The following is a 15,419-nucleotide window of genomic DNA, read 5'->3' as shown; positions in this document are numbered from 1 at the left end:
GCTGTTGTGATGAAAAGACATGTTGATACATTTTAGATCATTATCTCTGAGTCCAGGTTTTAGTCAAACTCACCTTCAGTGTGTGGAGTGTCAGCAGGTTGAAGTTTTTAGTTTGGTCTGAAGCTGAATCTGATCGTCTCTTCTTCAGTCTGCGGCTCTGGGACTGACGAAGTCCAATAAAGTTGTTCCTGGGACTTTGTCCTCTGTGTTAATAACAAACCTGGTTTATCCAGGTGAAGCCAGGCGAGGGGGCGGGGCTTTGAAAAATGACTGAATGTTTAACAACTCAGTCCAGATGAATTGTAGAAAGAGAAAAGATCTGAAAAAAAGATAGATTTCTAAAATAAATAAATAATAATAACTAGAAAATTTCCTCTGGGGAATTTTGAGAGGGCCATGGAAGCTACGGCTGGTTTTGTCATCTCTGTCAACAAGGGAATCAAACCCACGATCTTAAGGTCAAGACAGAGCTGATCAGACAGACACATGATCATCTTTCTATAAGCACTGAAATGGAGGAGCTGTAACCACATTAGGTTAACTGTGTGTGTGTGTGTGTGTGTGTGTGTGTGTGTGTGTGTGTGTGTGTGTGTGTGTGTGTGTGTGTGTGTGTGTGTGTGTGTGTGTGTGTGTGTGTGTAATCACATGAAGTTACCTGTGTGTGTTAGAGTGTGGGAGAGGTGTGCGCGCTTACACGTGCATTTGTATGTTACCTGTGTGTTTTGATGTGTGTGTGTGTGTGTGTATGTCCGTAACTGTAATCACATGAAGCTGGTTCTAGAGTCTGTGTGTGTGTGTGTGTGTGTTTGTGTGTGTGTGTGTGTGTGTGTGTGTGTGTGTGTGTGTGTGTGTGTGTGTGACTGACTTGACACATGTTATGAGCTGCATCTTGTGTCAGTCTGATTTAGCTGTGTCTGTGTTTATAAACATTTAAACGAGCGCCAGGTTGATTGTTTATGAAGTTAACGAGCTCTGGCCTGAGAATCAGACGTTACCACGGCAACTTGAGGTGGTTGCCAATGACGATAGGGGCCCCCAGGCTGAGACAGACAGAAACGTGGAGAAAAAGAGTGATTTTCTGCCTCTGCACTGGTCTCGCAAAAGGCTTACGGTCAGGGTTTGAAATTAACTTTTTGACCTACTAGTCAAGTGGCTAGTAGGTCAAAAAAGTTACTCGCCAGACAGATTTTTTACTAGCCAAAACCAAGAAGTTGCTTCACTATTGTATTTCGACGTCAAGTTATATAGCAGTCATAGTAATATAACAGTCATCCTGTTCTTCTCAATCAATTGTGCTCTGTAGACGATGACCTTTCAACTTTTCTGGAATAACAGTAATTTATGTGTGGCGGCCTGCCACAGGCTCTCACAGAAAAAAAAAAAATATATATAGGCTATATATATATTTTTTTTTTGATGACTTTCTTTAATGGAAGCAATTTCACAGGTAGCAACATGACAGTACAACGTGACAGAGAAGACTTCCATTCTTCCGTTTTTTCCCCAGTTTTTTATCCCTCCCACAATCCCACCCCACTCAAAGAAGAACAGTATAATAATAATTTTTAAACAGCGCTTCACCAACTCTCATCTCTGCCAGTCAGTCCACCTGCCGTCTCTCTCGCACGCACGCACGCACACACACACACACACACACACACACACACACACACACACACACACACATACACGCGCGCGCGCACATACACACACAGACACGGGCGCATGGACAGTTGGCACTTTGCCGCTCGTAAATGCGCTATATCACGCTGATTGTACAGTGTGCAAATACCACCCCCCACCACCCCGTCCGTCCGTCCGTCGGATAGTCCGACCACCGACTCCGGCGTGCTACCAGCTAACAGCTAACAGCTACCAGCTGTGCTACAGCAGCTGACTGAGCCTTTTGGAGCCGCGGCTCGGCTCACGTTAACTGGGCTCGGTGCGTTCCTCTCGGTCAGCTGTTGAAGCAGCGGTCTGATGAGCATGATGTCCGTCACATGTCCCGTTATGCGCGACTAAGTTGTGACGTTGTCAGGTGACTATAAGCTTATAATACACTGAGGGAAACCCTGGAAACAGATTGGGAGTCTCTTTTTTCTAGCTCGCCAAGTGGCGAGACAGTTAAAAATCTGTCTCGCCACAGAGAAATCTGGGTCGCAAATGGCGAGTGGCGACCGCTAATTTCAAGCCCTGCTTACGGTGACAAAACGGTAGCTCCTATCAGAACAAAACACAGATCAACGGTGCTCTAAGGACTTCCTGAAAAATTTGGTACGATTTGGTGTTTCTACAGTAAATATTTTGGAGACACTGGCAGTTTTAAAACATCGGTCCGTTCTGCTTCTCTCAGAAAATATTTGTATTGGAGTCAATGAGGAGCAGAGACACACGTGGCTGCACTTAGAGGCTGATTCTGTAAATTCTGTAAGTCTCTCTGATATTTTGAGCACATGATGAGAAACAGAACAAGTTTGTCTTACAAATTCTGAAAAAATCATGTGTGTAGAGTGTAAATTGTGGCCGGGCCGAGTGCGGAAAGAGAAAAAATCAGGAATTTTTCTGGGCTCTCTCTCACTCTAACCGATGATGTCACGCACTCTAACACGAACATTCCGTGCAATACACACCCATTATAATCTCATAATTTCTCCAAAAATGATCATGGTCATTGATCAGGGATTGATCAAAAACTATATGACCTATCAAAACGTGGATTCATACACCAATACACAAGACTTGTGTCTGTTGTTTAAAGTTCAGATGGAGTCGCTAGGTGAAAGTATGCCTGAGCAGTAGACGTTTGTAAAACTCCAATGACTGTTCTTTTTCGCTCTTTTTTTCCCGCCGGTCCCATTGACTTCAATGCAAAATTTTGAGCATTTGTAAACTTTTGAGAAAAGTAATAGCACACCGATCCCGATCAAACCACACGTTTTCATATATAACTAGTAGCGAATCGAAAATCGTCCGGAAGTCGGAAAAATAATGATATTTTAGTTATATTTTTCTTGTGTTCAGACAATTGAAATCAAGAGTGATGTTACCTGCTTGACAGTTTCGACTGTGACTCCAGTCTTCCTCAGAAGCGTCATCCGACGTGTTACTGACGTGTCATTTATCAACAACAAGTCACAAACAAACAGAAAAAGAAAAAAGACGAAAAAACAAAACATACGAGAAAGATAGACGACAAACCCAAAGACATCATAACCATACCATACATCCGGGGAATAACAGAATCAATACAACGGATCATGAAGAAACATCACATCAACACAGCAGTCAAACCACATACAAAACTCCGTCAACTACTAGTTCATCCAAAAGATAAAATAACACCGGACCACAAATGCAACGTCATCTATGAAATACCATGCAAATCATGCAACAAAACATACATCGGAGAAACAGGGAGGTCATTCAACATAAGGAAAAAAGAACACCAAAAAGAATGCGAAAAAGAGACAGCTGGACGATACACACGGACACAAAAAGAAAAAGCAGAACAGGAAAACCTAAAATCAGCAATCACAGACCACTGCAGAAGAAATAATCACATCATGGAATGGGACAAAGGCAAAATCATCACATCAGAAACAAACAAGTTCAAACGCTGGATAAAAGAGGCCATAGAGATCAGGAAGCGGGCGAGGGACACCATCAACCGGGACGAGGGGGCGTACACTCTCTCGCACACCTGGGATTCCGTGCTCCAGAGACCACCCAGGGCGGAGGGGGCGCGGTCGGTACGGCGGACTCTGACAGGTCCGCCGTACCGATCAGCTGATAAATGACACGTCAGTAACACGTCGGATGACGCTTCTGAGGAAGACTGGAGTCACAGTCGAAACTGTCAAGCAGGTAACATCACTCTTGATTTCAATTGTCTGAACACAAGAAAAATATAACTAATATATTTGAGAAGACAAAATGAACATAATTAATCAAATAATGATATTATGTAGGAAAAAATCCACACAATAACAGTAGTGCCCGGGGCTACAGTCTGACTCTTCATCCGTATTAGTCTGTCCTGAACAGCCAATCAGACCACTTCAAAATGATCAGTTTCTCTGGTTTTATTATTTTACAATGTTTGTGTTTGACTAAAATTAACAACTTTTTGTTTTATTCTATAAACTACTGACAACATTATCTCTATTAGCAGAATATGCCTTTTCTTTAAAAAAAACAACAACTAAATGATCTGAAGAAGAACTTAAAATAAAGAATGATCAAAGTTAAACTAATCAAATGTTGATTGAAAGTAATTTATTATTTTTTGGTCATCACTCCACACGAAAACATAATAACGATTGTAATGTGAAATGACTCATGAAAATAAAAAATAGAGTGAAAATATTTTACACATGAAAAGTCGTAAAAAAAAAAAAGGAAAAGTGTAATAATGAGACAGCAGGAGGACAGGTGCTGTTTAACAGCTTAAATTTAGGGCTACAACTAACAATTATCAGTATCGATTAATCTGAACAATTAATCGATTAGTTGTTTGGTCAATGAAATGTTGAAAAAATATCAATCAGTGTTTCCCAAACCACCAGATGACGTCCTCAAATGTCTTGTTTTGTCCACAAACCAAAGAGAGACACAGAAGTATTCACATTTAAGAAGCTGGAATCAGAGAATTTGGACTTTTTTCTTTAAAAAAAAAAGAAAAAAAAGTGTTTCTTCGGTTAGTAAAATAATTAATAATGTATTGTTCGATTAATTGATTAATTGTTGCAGCTCTAGTTAAATTAACTGACTTTTCCCTTTAAACATTAAACAACATGATAAATATGATCGTCCTCTTTATCTCTAACTGCTCTGCTCCACTGTCACTGACACCTTCACTGGTAACAGCTTCACTGGGGGGTAATCATTATTCTGAATGTATGGAAACATCTTCTGAGTGAAAGTGTGTGTGAAGGTGTGTATGTGTGTGTTAGTATCAGGATCAGAGAACGACAGTTTTCCTCTGTTCAAGTCCAGATTCACTCTGATCCTCTGGTGCTTCTTCTGCACTGGGAGAACAGTGAATGAAGCTGATGGTGACTTTACTTTATATTTACCTCCATAGAACCATAACCTCCATGATCCAGACCACATGTTGGTTCCCTTCCTCTGCACAGACTCTGGTAACACACCCAGTCCCCAGTGTGTATTGTCTCCGACCTGGACATCCCAGCTGTGAGTCCCTGAGTTAAAACCCTCAGAGCCCAGAACAGAGGGGTACCTGTCAAACCTCTCTGGATTGTCAGGAATCTGCTGTTCATCTCCTGGTCTCACACTGGTCAGATCTTCAGACAGGATGAGTCTTGGATCAGCAGTGTTTGGGTCCAGAACCAGAGGACTGTAGGAGACCATGTCCTTCATCTTGTTCCAGATGTTGAAGGTCAGGTTGCCCAGGTGTTTGGCCTGGTCTATCAGAGCTCCTGAGTCCAGCTGTGGATCCTCCAGCAGGGGGCGCTGCTGGACTCTTTCCACTGCAGCCTTGTAGTTGAGCAGGAATGAGACGTCTTCAGCTCTCAGCTCGTCCTCTGTGGCTCTGACTGTGTGTGAAAGAGCTGCTATCTCTCTGCTCAGAGCCTCCATCTTCTCCTTCATCCTCTGACTCTTCTGCTCCTCTTCCTCCCTCAGTGCAGCCATCCTGGCCTCCTCTTCCTCTTCTAGAAACTGGTGAAGCTTCTTGAACTGCTCCTTAATCTGCCTCTCTGTGTGTCGGGCCTGGACCTTAATGTGTTCTGCTGTTTGACCAAACTTCACTTTAACTTCTTCAAAACCCTTTAACTTCTTCTTTAAGGGCTTCAGAGTTTCCTCAAGTTCCTTCTTGAGTTTCGAAGCTGCTTCATCGATGGGTTTGAATCTGTGGTCGGTGTGTTTCTCTGAATCTCTGCAGATGAGACACACTGGCTGCTGATGGTCCAGGCAGAAGAGTTTGAGTTTCTCAGAGTGCAGACTGCAGAGAGCCTCTGAAGATCTCTGCTCTCTCTGCTGTAAGAAGCTCTCACACAGGTTCTTCAACACCAGGTTACGAGGTGGATTTACCATTGAAGATCTTCTCTTACAAACTGGACACAGTTGATCTTGTTTCTCCTTCCACCAGCTCTTCAGACAGTCTTTACAGAAGCTGTGGCTGCAGGACAGAACAACAGGATCTCTGAAGACCTCCGTACAGACCGGACAGCAGAGATCCTCTGCTGGTCTGGAAGCCATTTAGTCTGTGAGTGAAGCTGAAAACACAGCAGACAGGAAGTAGAGTCAGTCATGGCTCCCCTCCCTCCTCTACTGACTTGACTGAAGTTTACTGTGACTCTGAGTCCAGGTTTTAGTCAAACTCACCTTCAGTGTGTGGAGTGTCAGCAGGTTGAAGCAGCAGTGTTGTAGCTGGACTCACTCACAGGAAGTTGTTGGTTTGGTCTGAAGCTGAATCTGATCGTCTCTTCTTCAGTCTGTAACTCTGGGACTGACAGAGTCCAATAAAGTTGTTCCTGGGACTTTGTCCTCAGTGTTAATAACTAACCTGGTTTATCCAAGGTGAAGCCAGGTGAGGGGGCGGAGCTTTGTCACACTGGAAGTTAAGTAAAGAGTCTTAATTAATTATTATACAACAAGTAGTTCGGACCAAGCAATCTGATTGGTCAATAAGATATTTAGAACGTGCTCAAATCAGCATTACAGCACGGCTGACTCATCACTTGGGCGATCATTTGTGCAGTGCGGTGATGCACTTCGGTGATGCTTGCGGACCAAGACACTTGCCGCATCACCGTCGTGCTCAAATGACGTTAAAGCACACCCTCTTGGGTAATATTGCTTAAGTGGAAAACTTCAAACACAGGCCTGCAGTGAAGAAATGAGTCCAAGACACCATGACGACAGAAACGCAGCTTTTATCAAACTTTTGCAGGATGTGCTTCAGTTACAACTTAAAGGAAAAAAAATTATACTAAATATGAACTTTCATTCCAGCTCAGTTTGGAGGAACTTGTACTGAAACTACTCCACAACATTTATTATTGTGTAGATGCAGGAGACGAAGCTGAATATGAATCCAAGTCAAAGACAACATTTTATTATGTTGATGAAAAACAGGAACAAGTGAACATTCAGCTGTTGTGATGAACTGACACATTGATACATTTTAGATAATTATCTCTGAGTCCAGGTTTTAGTCAAACTCACCTTCAGTGTGTGGAGTGTCAGCAGGTTGAAGTTTTTAGTTTGGTCTGAAGCTGAATCTGATCGTCTCTTCTTCAGTCTGAATCTGATCGTCTCTTCTTCAGTCTGCCGCTCTGGGACGGACAAAGTCCAATAAAGTTGTTCCTGGGACTTTGTCCTCAGTGTTAATACCTAACCTGGTTTATCCAAGGTGAAGCCAGGTGAGGGGGCGGAGCTTTGTCACACTGAAAGTTAAGTAAAGAGTCTTAATTAATTATTATACAACAAGTATTTCCGACCAAGCAATCTGATTGGTCAATAAGACATTTAGAATGTGCTCAAATCAGCATTACAGCACGGCTGACTCATCACTAAAAATATTACTTCGCCATGTCATGTTGTTTATACATCTCCATGGCAACAAGGATTTTTTCCCCCTTTTATTTTAAGAAACGTCATTTATTACTCGTGAAAATAAATCACAAACTACATTGACCTCCTGTATAGGGTGTTCCTGTCAGCTGCCAAAGTCACATTTATAGAACAATTACATTTTTTTTGTTAATATATTGTAAACTTCCCCGTTACGGCCGAGAGGATTGTTTCCCTCCCATGTGTGTAACTTACAAAGTCGGAGAGACACGAGTTGTGATCGCGGTGAATATGTTTTTTAAAATATGGCCTGGAGCTGAATATTTCATTAGATAAAACGGAAGTGATTACCTGTATGTTTCTCTCTCTCCCTCTCTCTTGCTTGCGCCTTTTGGGCTTTTAAATAATCTGGAGTAATCGTTTGGCTTTCTCTATCAGCTGTGACGGCGACACGGCGCTACAACTTCATTTACATGCAGAGTTTGCGGTTGTAGAAGCTACATCTGTGAAAGGAAAAAAAACGGCATCTTTGTTATAACTTGGGCGATTATTTGTGCAGTGCGGTGATGCACTTCGGTGATGCTTGCGGACCGAGGCGCATCACCGTCATGCTCAAATGACGTTAAAGCACACCCTCTTGGGTAATATTGCTTAAGTGGAAAACTTCAAACACAGACACGCAGTGAAGAAATGAGTTCAAGACACCATGACGACAGAAACGCAGCTTTTATCAAATTTTTGCAGGATGTGCTTCAGTTACAACTTAAAGGAACTAAATTTATACTAAATACAAACTTTCATTCCAGCTCAGTTTGGAGGAACTTGTACTGAAACTACTCCACAACATTTATTGTTGTGTAGCTGCAGGAGACGAAGCTGAATATGAATCCAAGTCAAAGACAACATTTTATTATGTTGATGAAAAACAGGAACAAGTGAACATTCAGCTGTTGTGATGAAAAGACATGTTGATACATTTTAGATCATTATCTCTGAGTCCAGGTTTTAGTCAAACTCACCTTCAGTGTGTGGAGTGTCAGCAGGTTGAAGTTTTTAGTTTGGTCTGAAGCTGAATCTGATCGTCTCTTCTTCAGTCTGCGGCTCTGGGACTGACGAAGTCCAATAAAGTTGTTCCTGGGACTTTGTCCTCTGTGTTAATAACAAACCTGGTTTATCCAGGTGAAGCCAGGCGAGGGGGCGGAGCTTTGAAAAATGACTGAATGTTTAACAACTCAGTCCAGATGAATTGTAGAAAGAGAAAAGATCTGAAAAAAAGATAGATTTCTAAAATAAATAAATAATAATAACTAGAAAATTTCCTCTGGGAAATTTTGAGAGGGCCATGGAAGCTACGGCTGGTTTTGTCATCTCTGTCAACAAGGGAATCAAACCCACGATCTTAAGGTCAAGACAGAGCTGATCAGACAGACACATGATCATCTTTCTATAAGCACTGAAATGGAGGAGCTGTAACCACATTAGGTTAACTGTGTGTGTGTGTGTGTGTGTGTGTGTGTGTGTGTGTGTGTGTGTGTGTGTGTGTGTGTGTGTGTGTGTGTGTGTGTGTAATCACATGAAGTTACCTGTGTGTGTTAGAGTGTGGGAGAGGCGTGCGCGCTTACACGTGCATTTGTATGTTACCTGTGTGTTTTGATGTGTGTGTGTGTGTGTGTATGTCCGTAACTGTAATCACATGAAGCTGGTTCTAGAGTCTGTGTGTGTGTGTGTGTGTTTGTGTGTGTGTGTGTGTTTGTGTGTGTGTGTTTTTGTGTGTGTGTGTGTGTGACTGTAATCACATGAAGCTGGCTCTAGAGTCTGTGTGTGTGTGTTAGTTAGTTAGTAGCTGCATCCTGTGTCAGTCTGATTTAGCTGTGTCTGTGTTTATAAACATTTAAACGAGCGCCAGGTGGATTGTTTATGAAGTTAACGAGCTCTGGCCTGAGGATCAAAGAGGTTACCACGGCGATAGGGGCCCCCCCAGGCTGAGACAGACAGAAACGTGGAGAAAAAGAGTGATTTTCTGCCTCTGCACTGGTCTCGCAAAAGGCTTACTGTAACAAAAACGGTAACTCCTATCAGAACAAAACACAGATCAACGGTGCTTTAAGGACTTCCTGAAAAATTTGGTACGATTTGGTGTTTCTACAGTAAATATTTTGGAGACGCTGGCAGTTTTAAAACATCGGTCCGTTCTGCTTCTCTCAGAAAATCTTTGTATTGGAGTCAATGAGGAGCAGAGACAGACGTGGCCGCACTTAGAGGCTGATTCTGTTAATTCTGTAAGTCTCTCTGATATTTTGAGCACATGATGAGAAACAGAACACGTTTGTCTTACAAATTCTGAAAAAATCATGTGTGTAGAGTGTAAATTGTGGCCGGGCCGAGTGCGGAAAGAGAAAAAATCAGGAATTTTTCTGGGCTCTCTCTCACTCTAACCGATGATGTCACGCACTCTAACACGAACATTCCGTGCAATACACACCCATTATAATCTCATAATTTCTCCAAAAATGATCATGGTCATTTATCAGGGATTGATCAAAAACTATATGACCTATCAATACATGGATTAATACACTAATACACAAGACTTGTGTCCACTGTTTAAAGTTCAAATGGAGTCTCTAGGTGAAAGTATGCCTGAGCAGTAGACGTTTGTAAAACTCCAATGACTGTTCTTTTTCGCTCTTTTTTTTCCGCCCGTCCCATTGACTTCAATGCCAAATTTTGAGCATTTGTAAACTTTTGAGAAAAGTAATAGCACACCGATCCCGATCAAACCACACGTTTTGATATATAACTAGTAGCGAATCGAAAATCGTCCGGAAGTCGGAAAAATAATAATATTATGTAGGAAAAAATCCACACAATAACAGTAGTGCCCGGGGCTACAGTCTGACTCTCTTCATCCTTATTAATCTGTCCTGATTGAAACAGCCAATTAACCCATCCCACCAACCCCTCACCGAAAAAAAATGTCAATAATTGAAAAGAAGTAGGCTATATGCTCTGGAAAAAATTCAGAGACCACTTCAAAATGATCCATTTCTCTGGTTTTATTATTTTACTATGTTTGTGTTTGACTAAAATGAACAACTTTTTGTTTTATTCTATAAACTACTGACAACATTATCTCTATTAGCAGAATATGCCTTTTCTTCAAAAAACAACTAAATGATCTGGAGAAGAACTTAAAATAAAAAATGATCAAAGTTAAACTAATCAAATGTTGATTGAAAGTAACTTACTATATTTTGGTCATCACTCCACACAAAGACATAATAACAAATGTAATGTGAAATGACTCATAAAAATAAAAAAAGAGTGAAAAAAGGAAGAGTGTAATAATGAGACAGCAGGAGGACGGGTGCAGTTTAACAGCTTAAATTTAGGGCTGCAATTAAAGATTATTTTCATTATTGATTAATCTGAACGATTAATCGATTAGTTGTTTGGTCAATAAAATGTAAAAAAAAAAAAATCAATCAGTGTTTCTCAAACCACCAGACGACGTCCTCAAATGTCTTGTTTTGTCCACAAACCAAAGAGAGACTCAGTTTATTGTCATAAAGGAACAAAGAAACCAGAAATATTCACGTTTAAAGCATAAGTAAGCGATATTTTTGTGTTAATATAAGTCTTAAATAGTTGTATTTTCCGACAGCAATCACTTACATAGAGTGTTTGGACCGAAACACGGGTCTGTCAGTCACTCTGCTCTGCTGTAAGCCGAGGAGAAAACTTGCCTTGTATCCTACAACCTTTATCCAATGAAGAGAGAGAACGGCATGAAGGGCTGTGTGTGCAGCCAAGGGATGCGCCTGAATGTGGTGACGTAGGGACGAGGACCAATAGATCCATGACGAGGGCGGGGGCTGCTAACTCCATCGGCTGACAAGACGTTATGGTGCGTTCAAGGCAACTTTCACAGGTAAAACAGGTCGGAAAAACTCGAGTGGGTTGCCTGGAACGCTACAAAGTCGTAAGTCGTGACTTGAAGCTGTAATTTACGGTTTCAAAAGCCTGCCTGGAACGCAGCATTAGCCAAAACGACCGGATCGCTTACTTCTGCTTTAAGAAGCTGAAATCTGAGAATTTGGATTTTTTTCTTTAAAAAATATTTAAAAAAATTTTTGGTTATCAAAATAATTGATCATTTATTGTTACATTGTTATTAACTGACTTTTCCCTTTAAACATTAAACAACATGATAAATATGATCGTCCTCTTTATCTCTAACTGCTCTGCTTCACTGTCACTGACACCTTCACTGGTAACAGCTTCAGTGGGAGGTTAGTCTCAATGAATGGAACCATCTTCTGAGTGAAAGTGTGTGTGAAGGTGTGTATGTGTGTGTTAGTATCAGGATCAGAGAACGACAGTTTTCCTCTGTTCAAGTCCAGATTCACTCTGATCCTCTGGGATTTCTTCTTCTTCTGCTCTGGGAGATCAATCCATTCAGTTGATGGTGACTTTGCTCTGTATTTACTTCCATTGAACCATAACCTCCATAATCCAGACACTATGTTGTATCCCTTCCTCTTCACAGACTCTGGTACCACACCCAGTTCCCAGTGTGTATTGTCTCCAACCTGGACATCCCAGCTGTGAGTCCCTGAGTTAAAACCCTCAGAGCCCAGGACAGAGTAGATATAATCAATCCTCTCTGGATTGTCAGGAAGCTGCTGTTTGTCTCCTCGTCTCCCGCTGGTCAGATCTTCAGACAGGATGAGTCCTGGATGAGCAGTGTTTGGGTCCAGAACCACAGGACTGTAGGAGACCATGTCCTTCATCTTGTTCCAGATGTTGAAGGTCAGGTTGCCCAGGTGTTTGGCCTGGTCTATCAGAGCTCCTGAGTCCAGCTGTGGATCCTTCAGCAGGGGGCGCTGCTTCACTCTTTCCACTGCAGCCTTGTAGTTGAGCAGGAATGAGACGTCTTCAGCTCTCAGCTCGTCCTCTGTGGCTCTGACTGTGTGTGAAAGAGCTGCTATCTCTCTGCCCAGAGCCTCCATCTTCTCCTCCATCCTCTGACTCTTCTGCTCCTCTTCCTCCCTCAGTGCAGCCATCCTGGCCTCCTCTTCCTCTTCTAGAAACTGGTGAAGCTTCTTAAACTGCTCCTTAATCTGCCTCTCTGTGTGTCGGGCCTGGACCTTAATGTGTTCTGCTGTTTGATCAAACTTCACCTGAACTTCTTCAAAACCCTTTAACTTCTTCTTTAAGGGCTTCAGAGTTTCCTCAAGTTCCTTCTTGAGTTTCGAAGCAGCTTCATCGATGGGTCTGATTTTATGGTCAGTGTGTTTTTCTGAATCTCTGCAGACGACACACACTGGCTGCTGATGGTCCAGACCGAAGGGTCTGAGTTTCTCAGAGTGCAGACTGCAGAGAGCCTCTGAAGATCTCTGCTCTCTCTGCTGTAAGAAGCTCTCACACAGGTTCTTCAACGCCAGGTTAATGGGTGGATGGTCCTTTGAAGATTTTCTCTCACAAACTGGACACAGTGGATCTTGTTTCTGCTTCCACCAGCTCTTCACACAGTCTTTACAGAAGCTGTGGCTGCAGGACAGAAGAACAGGATCTCTGAAGACGTCAGTACAGACCGGACAGCAGAGATCCTCCTCTGGTCTGGAAGCCATTTAGTCTGTGAGTGAAGCTGAAAACACAGCAGACAGGAAGTAGAGTCAGTCATGGCTCCCCTCCCTCCTCTACTGACTAGACTGATGTTTACTGTGACTCTGAGTCCAGGTTTTAGTCAAACTCACCTTCAGTGTGTGGAGTGTCAGCAGGTTGAAGCAGCAGTTTTGTAGCTGGACTCACTCACAGGAAGTTGTTGGTTTGGTCTGAAGCTGAATCTGATCGTCTCTTCTTCAGTCTGCACCTCTGGGACGGATAAAGTCCAATAAAGTTGTTCATGGGACTTTGTCCTCTGAGTTAATAACTAACCTGGTTTATTACAGGTGAAGCCAGGTGAGGGGGCGGAGCTTTGTCACACTGGAAGTTAAGTAAAGAGTCTCAATTCATTAGTGGAAAATTTCACACACAGGCCTGCAGTGAAGAAATGAGTTCAAGACACCATGACGACAGAAACGCAGCTTTTATCAAACTTTTGCAGGATGTGCTTCAGTTACAATTGAAAGGAACAACATTTATACTAAATAGTATATGAACTTTCATTCCAGCTGAGTTTGGAGGAACTTGTACTGAAACTACTCCACAACATTTATTGTTGTGTAGATGCAGGAGACGAAGCTGAATATGAATCCAAGTCAAGACAACATTTTATTATGTTGATGAAAAACAAGAACAAGTGAACATTCAGCTGTTGTGATGAACTGACACATTGATACATTTTAGATAATTCTCTCTGAGTCCAGGTTTTAGTCAAACTCACCTTCAGTGTGTGGAGTGTCAGCAGGTTGAAGCATCAGTGTTGTAGCGGGAATCACTCACAGGAAGTTGTTGGTTTGGTCCGAAGCTGAATCTGATCGTCTCTTCTTCAGTCTGCGTCTCTGGGACGAATAAATTCCAATAAAGTTGTTCCTGGGACTTTGTCCTCTGTGTTAATAACTAACCTGGTTTATTACAGGTGAAGCCAGGTGAGGGGGTGGGAACTCAGTCCAGATGAATTGTAGAAAAAATTTCATTTTTTACTCAGCCAGACTGAAGATGGCCGTGTAAGCCGAAACGTTTTTGTCTTACTTATTTTTGTTTTGTTTTTTATTTTATTTTATCACCATGGTTGCACTTTTTTGTTGTTCGATGGACCATTAAATATTTTTTGCATCTGTTAATCTCTGGTGGACATTGCCATATTTGATCAGTGTGCAAGCCTTTTCCTCCTGTTGCTCTCAAATGTTTGTTGGTCTACGCACCTGAAAAGAGGATTTTTTTGGACAGTGAGCAAGAGCGCAAATAACTTTTCTCCTTCTAAAAACAAGTGGTAAAATTTCTTAAATTTATTCTTAAAAATTCTACAAGAAACTGGTCAAATTTCTAAAAATAAAAGGCTGGATGACATTCACTACCGCACTTAGTACCATATCACCTTTCAATATTAAGTTTAAGTCAACCCCAGGCTGCACTTTTAGCTGAATTTGGTTCTATTTCAGATTAAAAACAATAGATGGTACTCAAACCCCTCCACCACGGTAAGGTGGCGGTTCAAGGAGAGTACCCGAATGACCCTAGGAGCTATGTTGTTGAGGGTTTAATGCCCCTGGTAAGGTCTCCCAAGGCAAACAGGTCCTAGGTGACGGGTCAGACTAAGAGTGGTTCAACGAGAAAGTCCACGTCGCCCAGATCAGCGTCACCGGGGCCCCACCCTGGAGCCAGCCCGAAAGAGCAACGTGGGCCCACCCTCCAGTAGGCTCACCACCTGCAGGAAGGACCATGAGAGGCCGGTGCCGTGTTTTTTGGGTGGCAGCCGTGGGCGGGGGCCCCGGCGACCCAATCCCCGGACAACGACTCTGGCTTTAGGGACATGGAATGTCACCTCGCTGGGGGGGAAAGAACCTGAGCTTGTGCGGGAGGCTGAGAAGTATCGACTAGAGATAGTCGGGCTCACCTCCACGCACAGCCTGGGCTCCGGTACCCAACTCCTTGAGAGAGGCTGGACTCTCTTCCACTCTGGAGTCGCCCACGGTGAGAGGCGGTGAGCTGGTGTGGGCTTGCTCATAGCTCCCCAGCTCAGCCGCCATGTGTTGAAGTTCTCTCCACTGAACGAGAGGGTCGTTTCCCTGCGCCTTCGGGTTGGGGAAAGGTCTCTCTCTGTTGTCTCGGCCTACGGGCCGAACAGCAGTGCAGAGTACCGGCCTTCCTGGAGGCCCTGGGAGGGGTGCTAGAAAGTGCTCCAACCGGGGACTCCATCGTTCTGCTGGGGGACTTCA

General features: G+C 42.8%; 2 protein-coding genes across 2 annotated transcripts; both read right to left on the bottom strand.

Moving 5' to 3' along the window:
- Positions 1 to 4,821: 4,821 nt before the first annotated feature.
- On the bottom strand, positions 4,822 to 6,251 carry LOC310994822 (nuclear factor 7, brain-like; the record flags this gene model as incomplete). The annotated part of the gene is made up of 1 exon (XM_083983679.1): positions 4,822 to 6,251. Exon 1 carries the CDS (start codon positions 6,217 to 6,219, stop codon positions 4,822 to 4,824), a length of 1,398 nt encoding a protein of 465 aa, XP_083839805.1. The 5' UTR covers positions 6,220 to 6,251.
- A 1,936-nt stretch (positions 6,252 to 8,187) lies between these two features.
- Positions 8,188 to 13,958, bottom strand: LOC310994976 (nuclear factor 7, brain-like; the record flags this gene model as incomplete). Its single annotated transcript, XM_083983906.1, has 3 exons — positions 13,925 to 13,958; positions 11,790 to 13,186; positions 8,188 to 8,199 (listed from the first exon to the last, which is right to left on the bottom strand). Exons 2-3 carry the CDS (start codon positions 13,167 to 13,169, stop codon positions 8,188 to 8,190), a joined length of 1,392 nt encoding a protein of 463 aa, XP_083840032.1. The 5' UTR covers positions 13,170 to 13,186; positions 13,925 to 13,958.
- Between the last annotated feature and the right edge of the window lie 1,461 nt (positions 13,959 to 15,419).

The sequence above is a fragment of the Trachurus trachurus genome (genome assembly GCF_905171665.1).
Source record: "Trachurus trachurus genome assembly, chromosome: 12".
Lineage (NCBI taxonomy): Eukaryota > Metazoa > Chordata > Actinopteri > Carangiformes > Carangidae > Trachurus > Trachurus trachurus.
The sequence above is the reverse complement of the archived record's forward strand: the minus strand, read 5'-3'. Positions and strand labels throughout refer to the sequence as shown.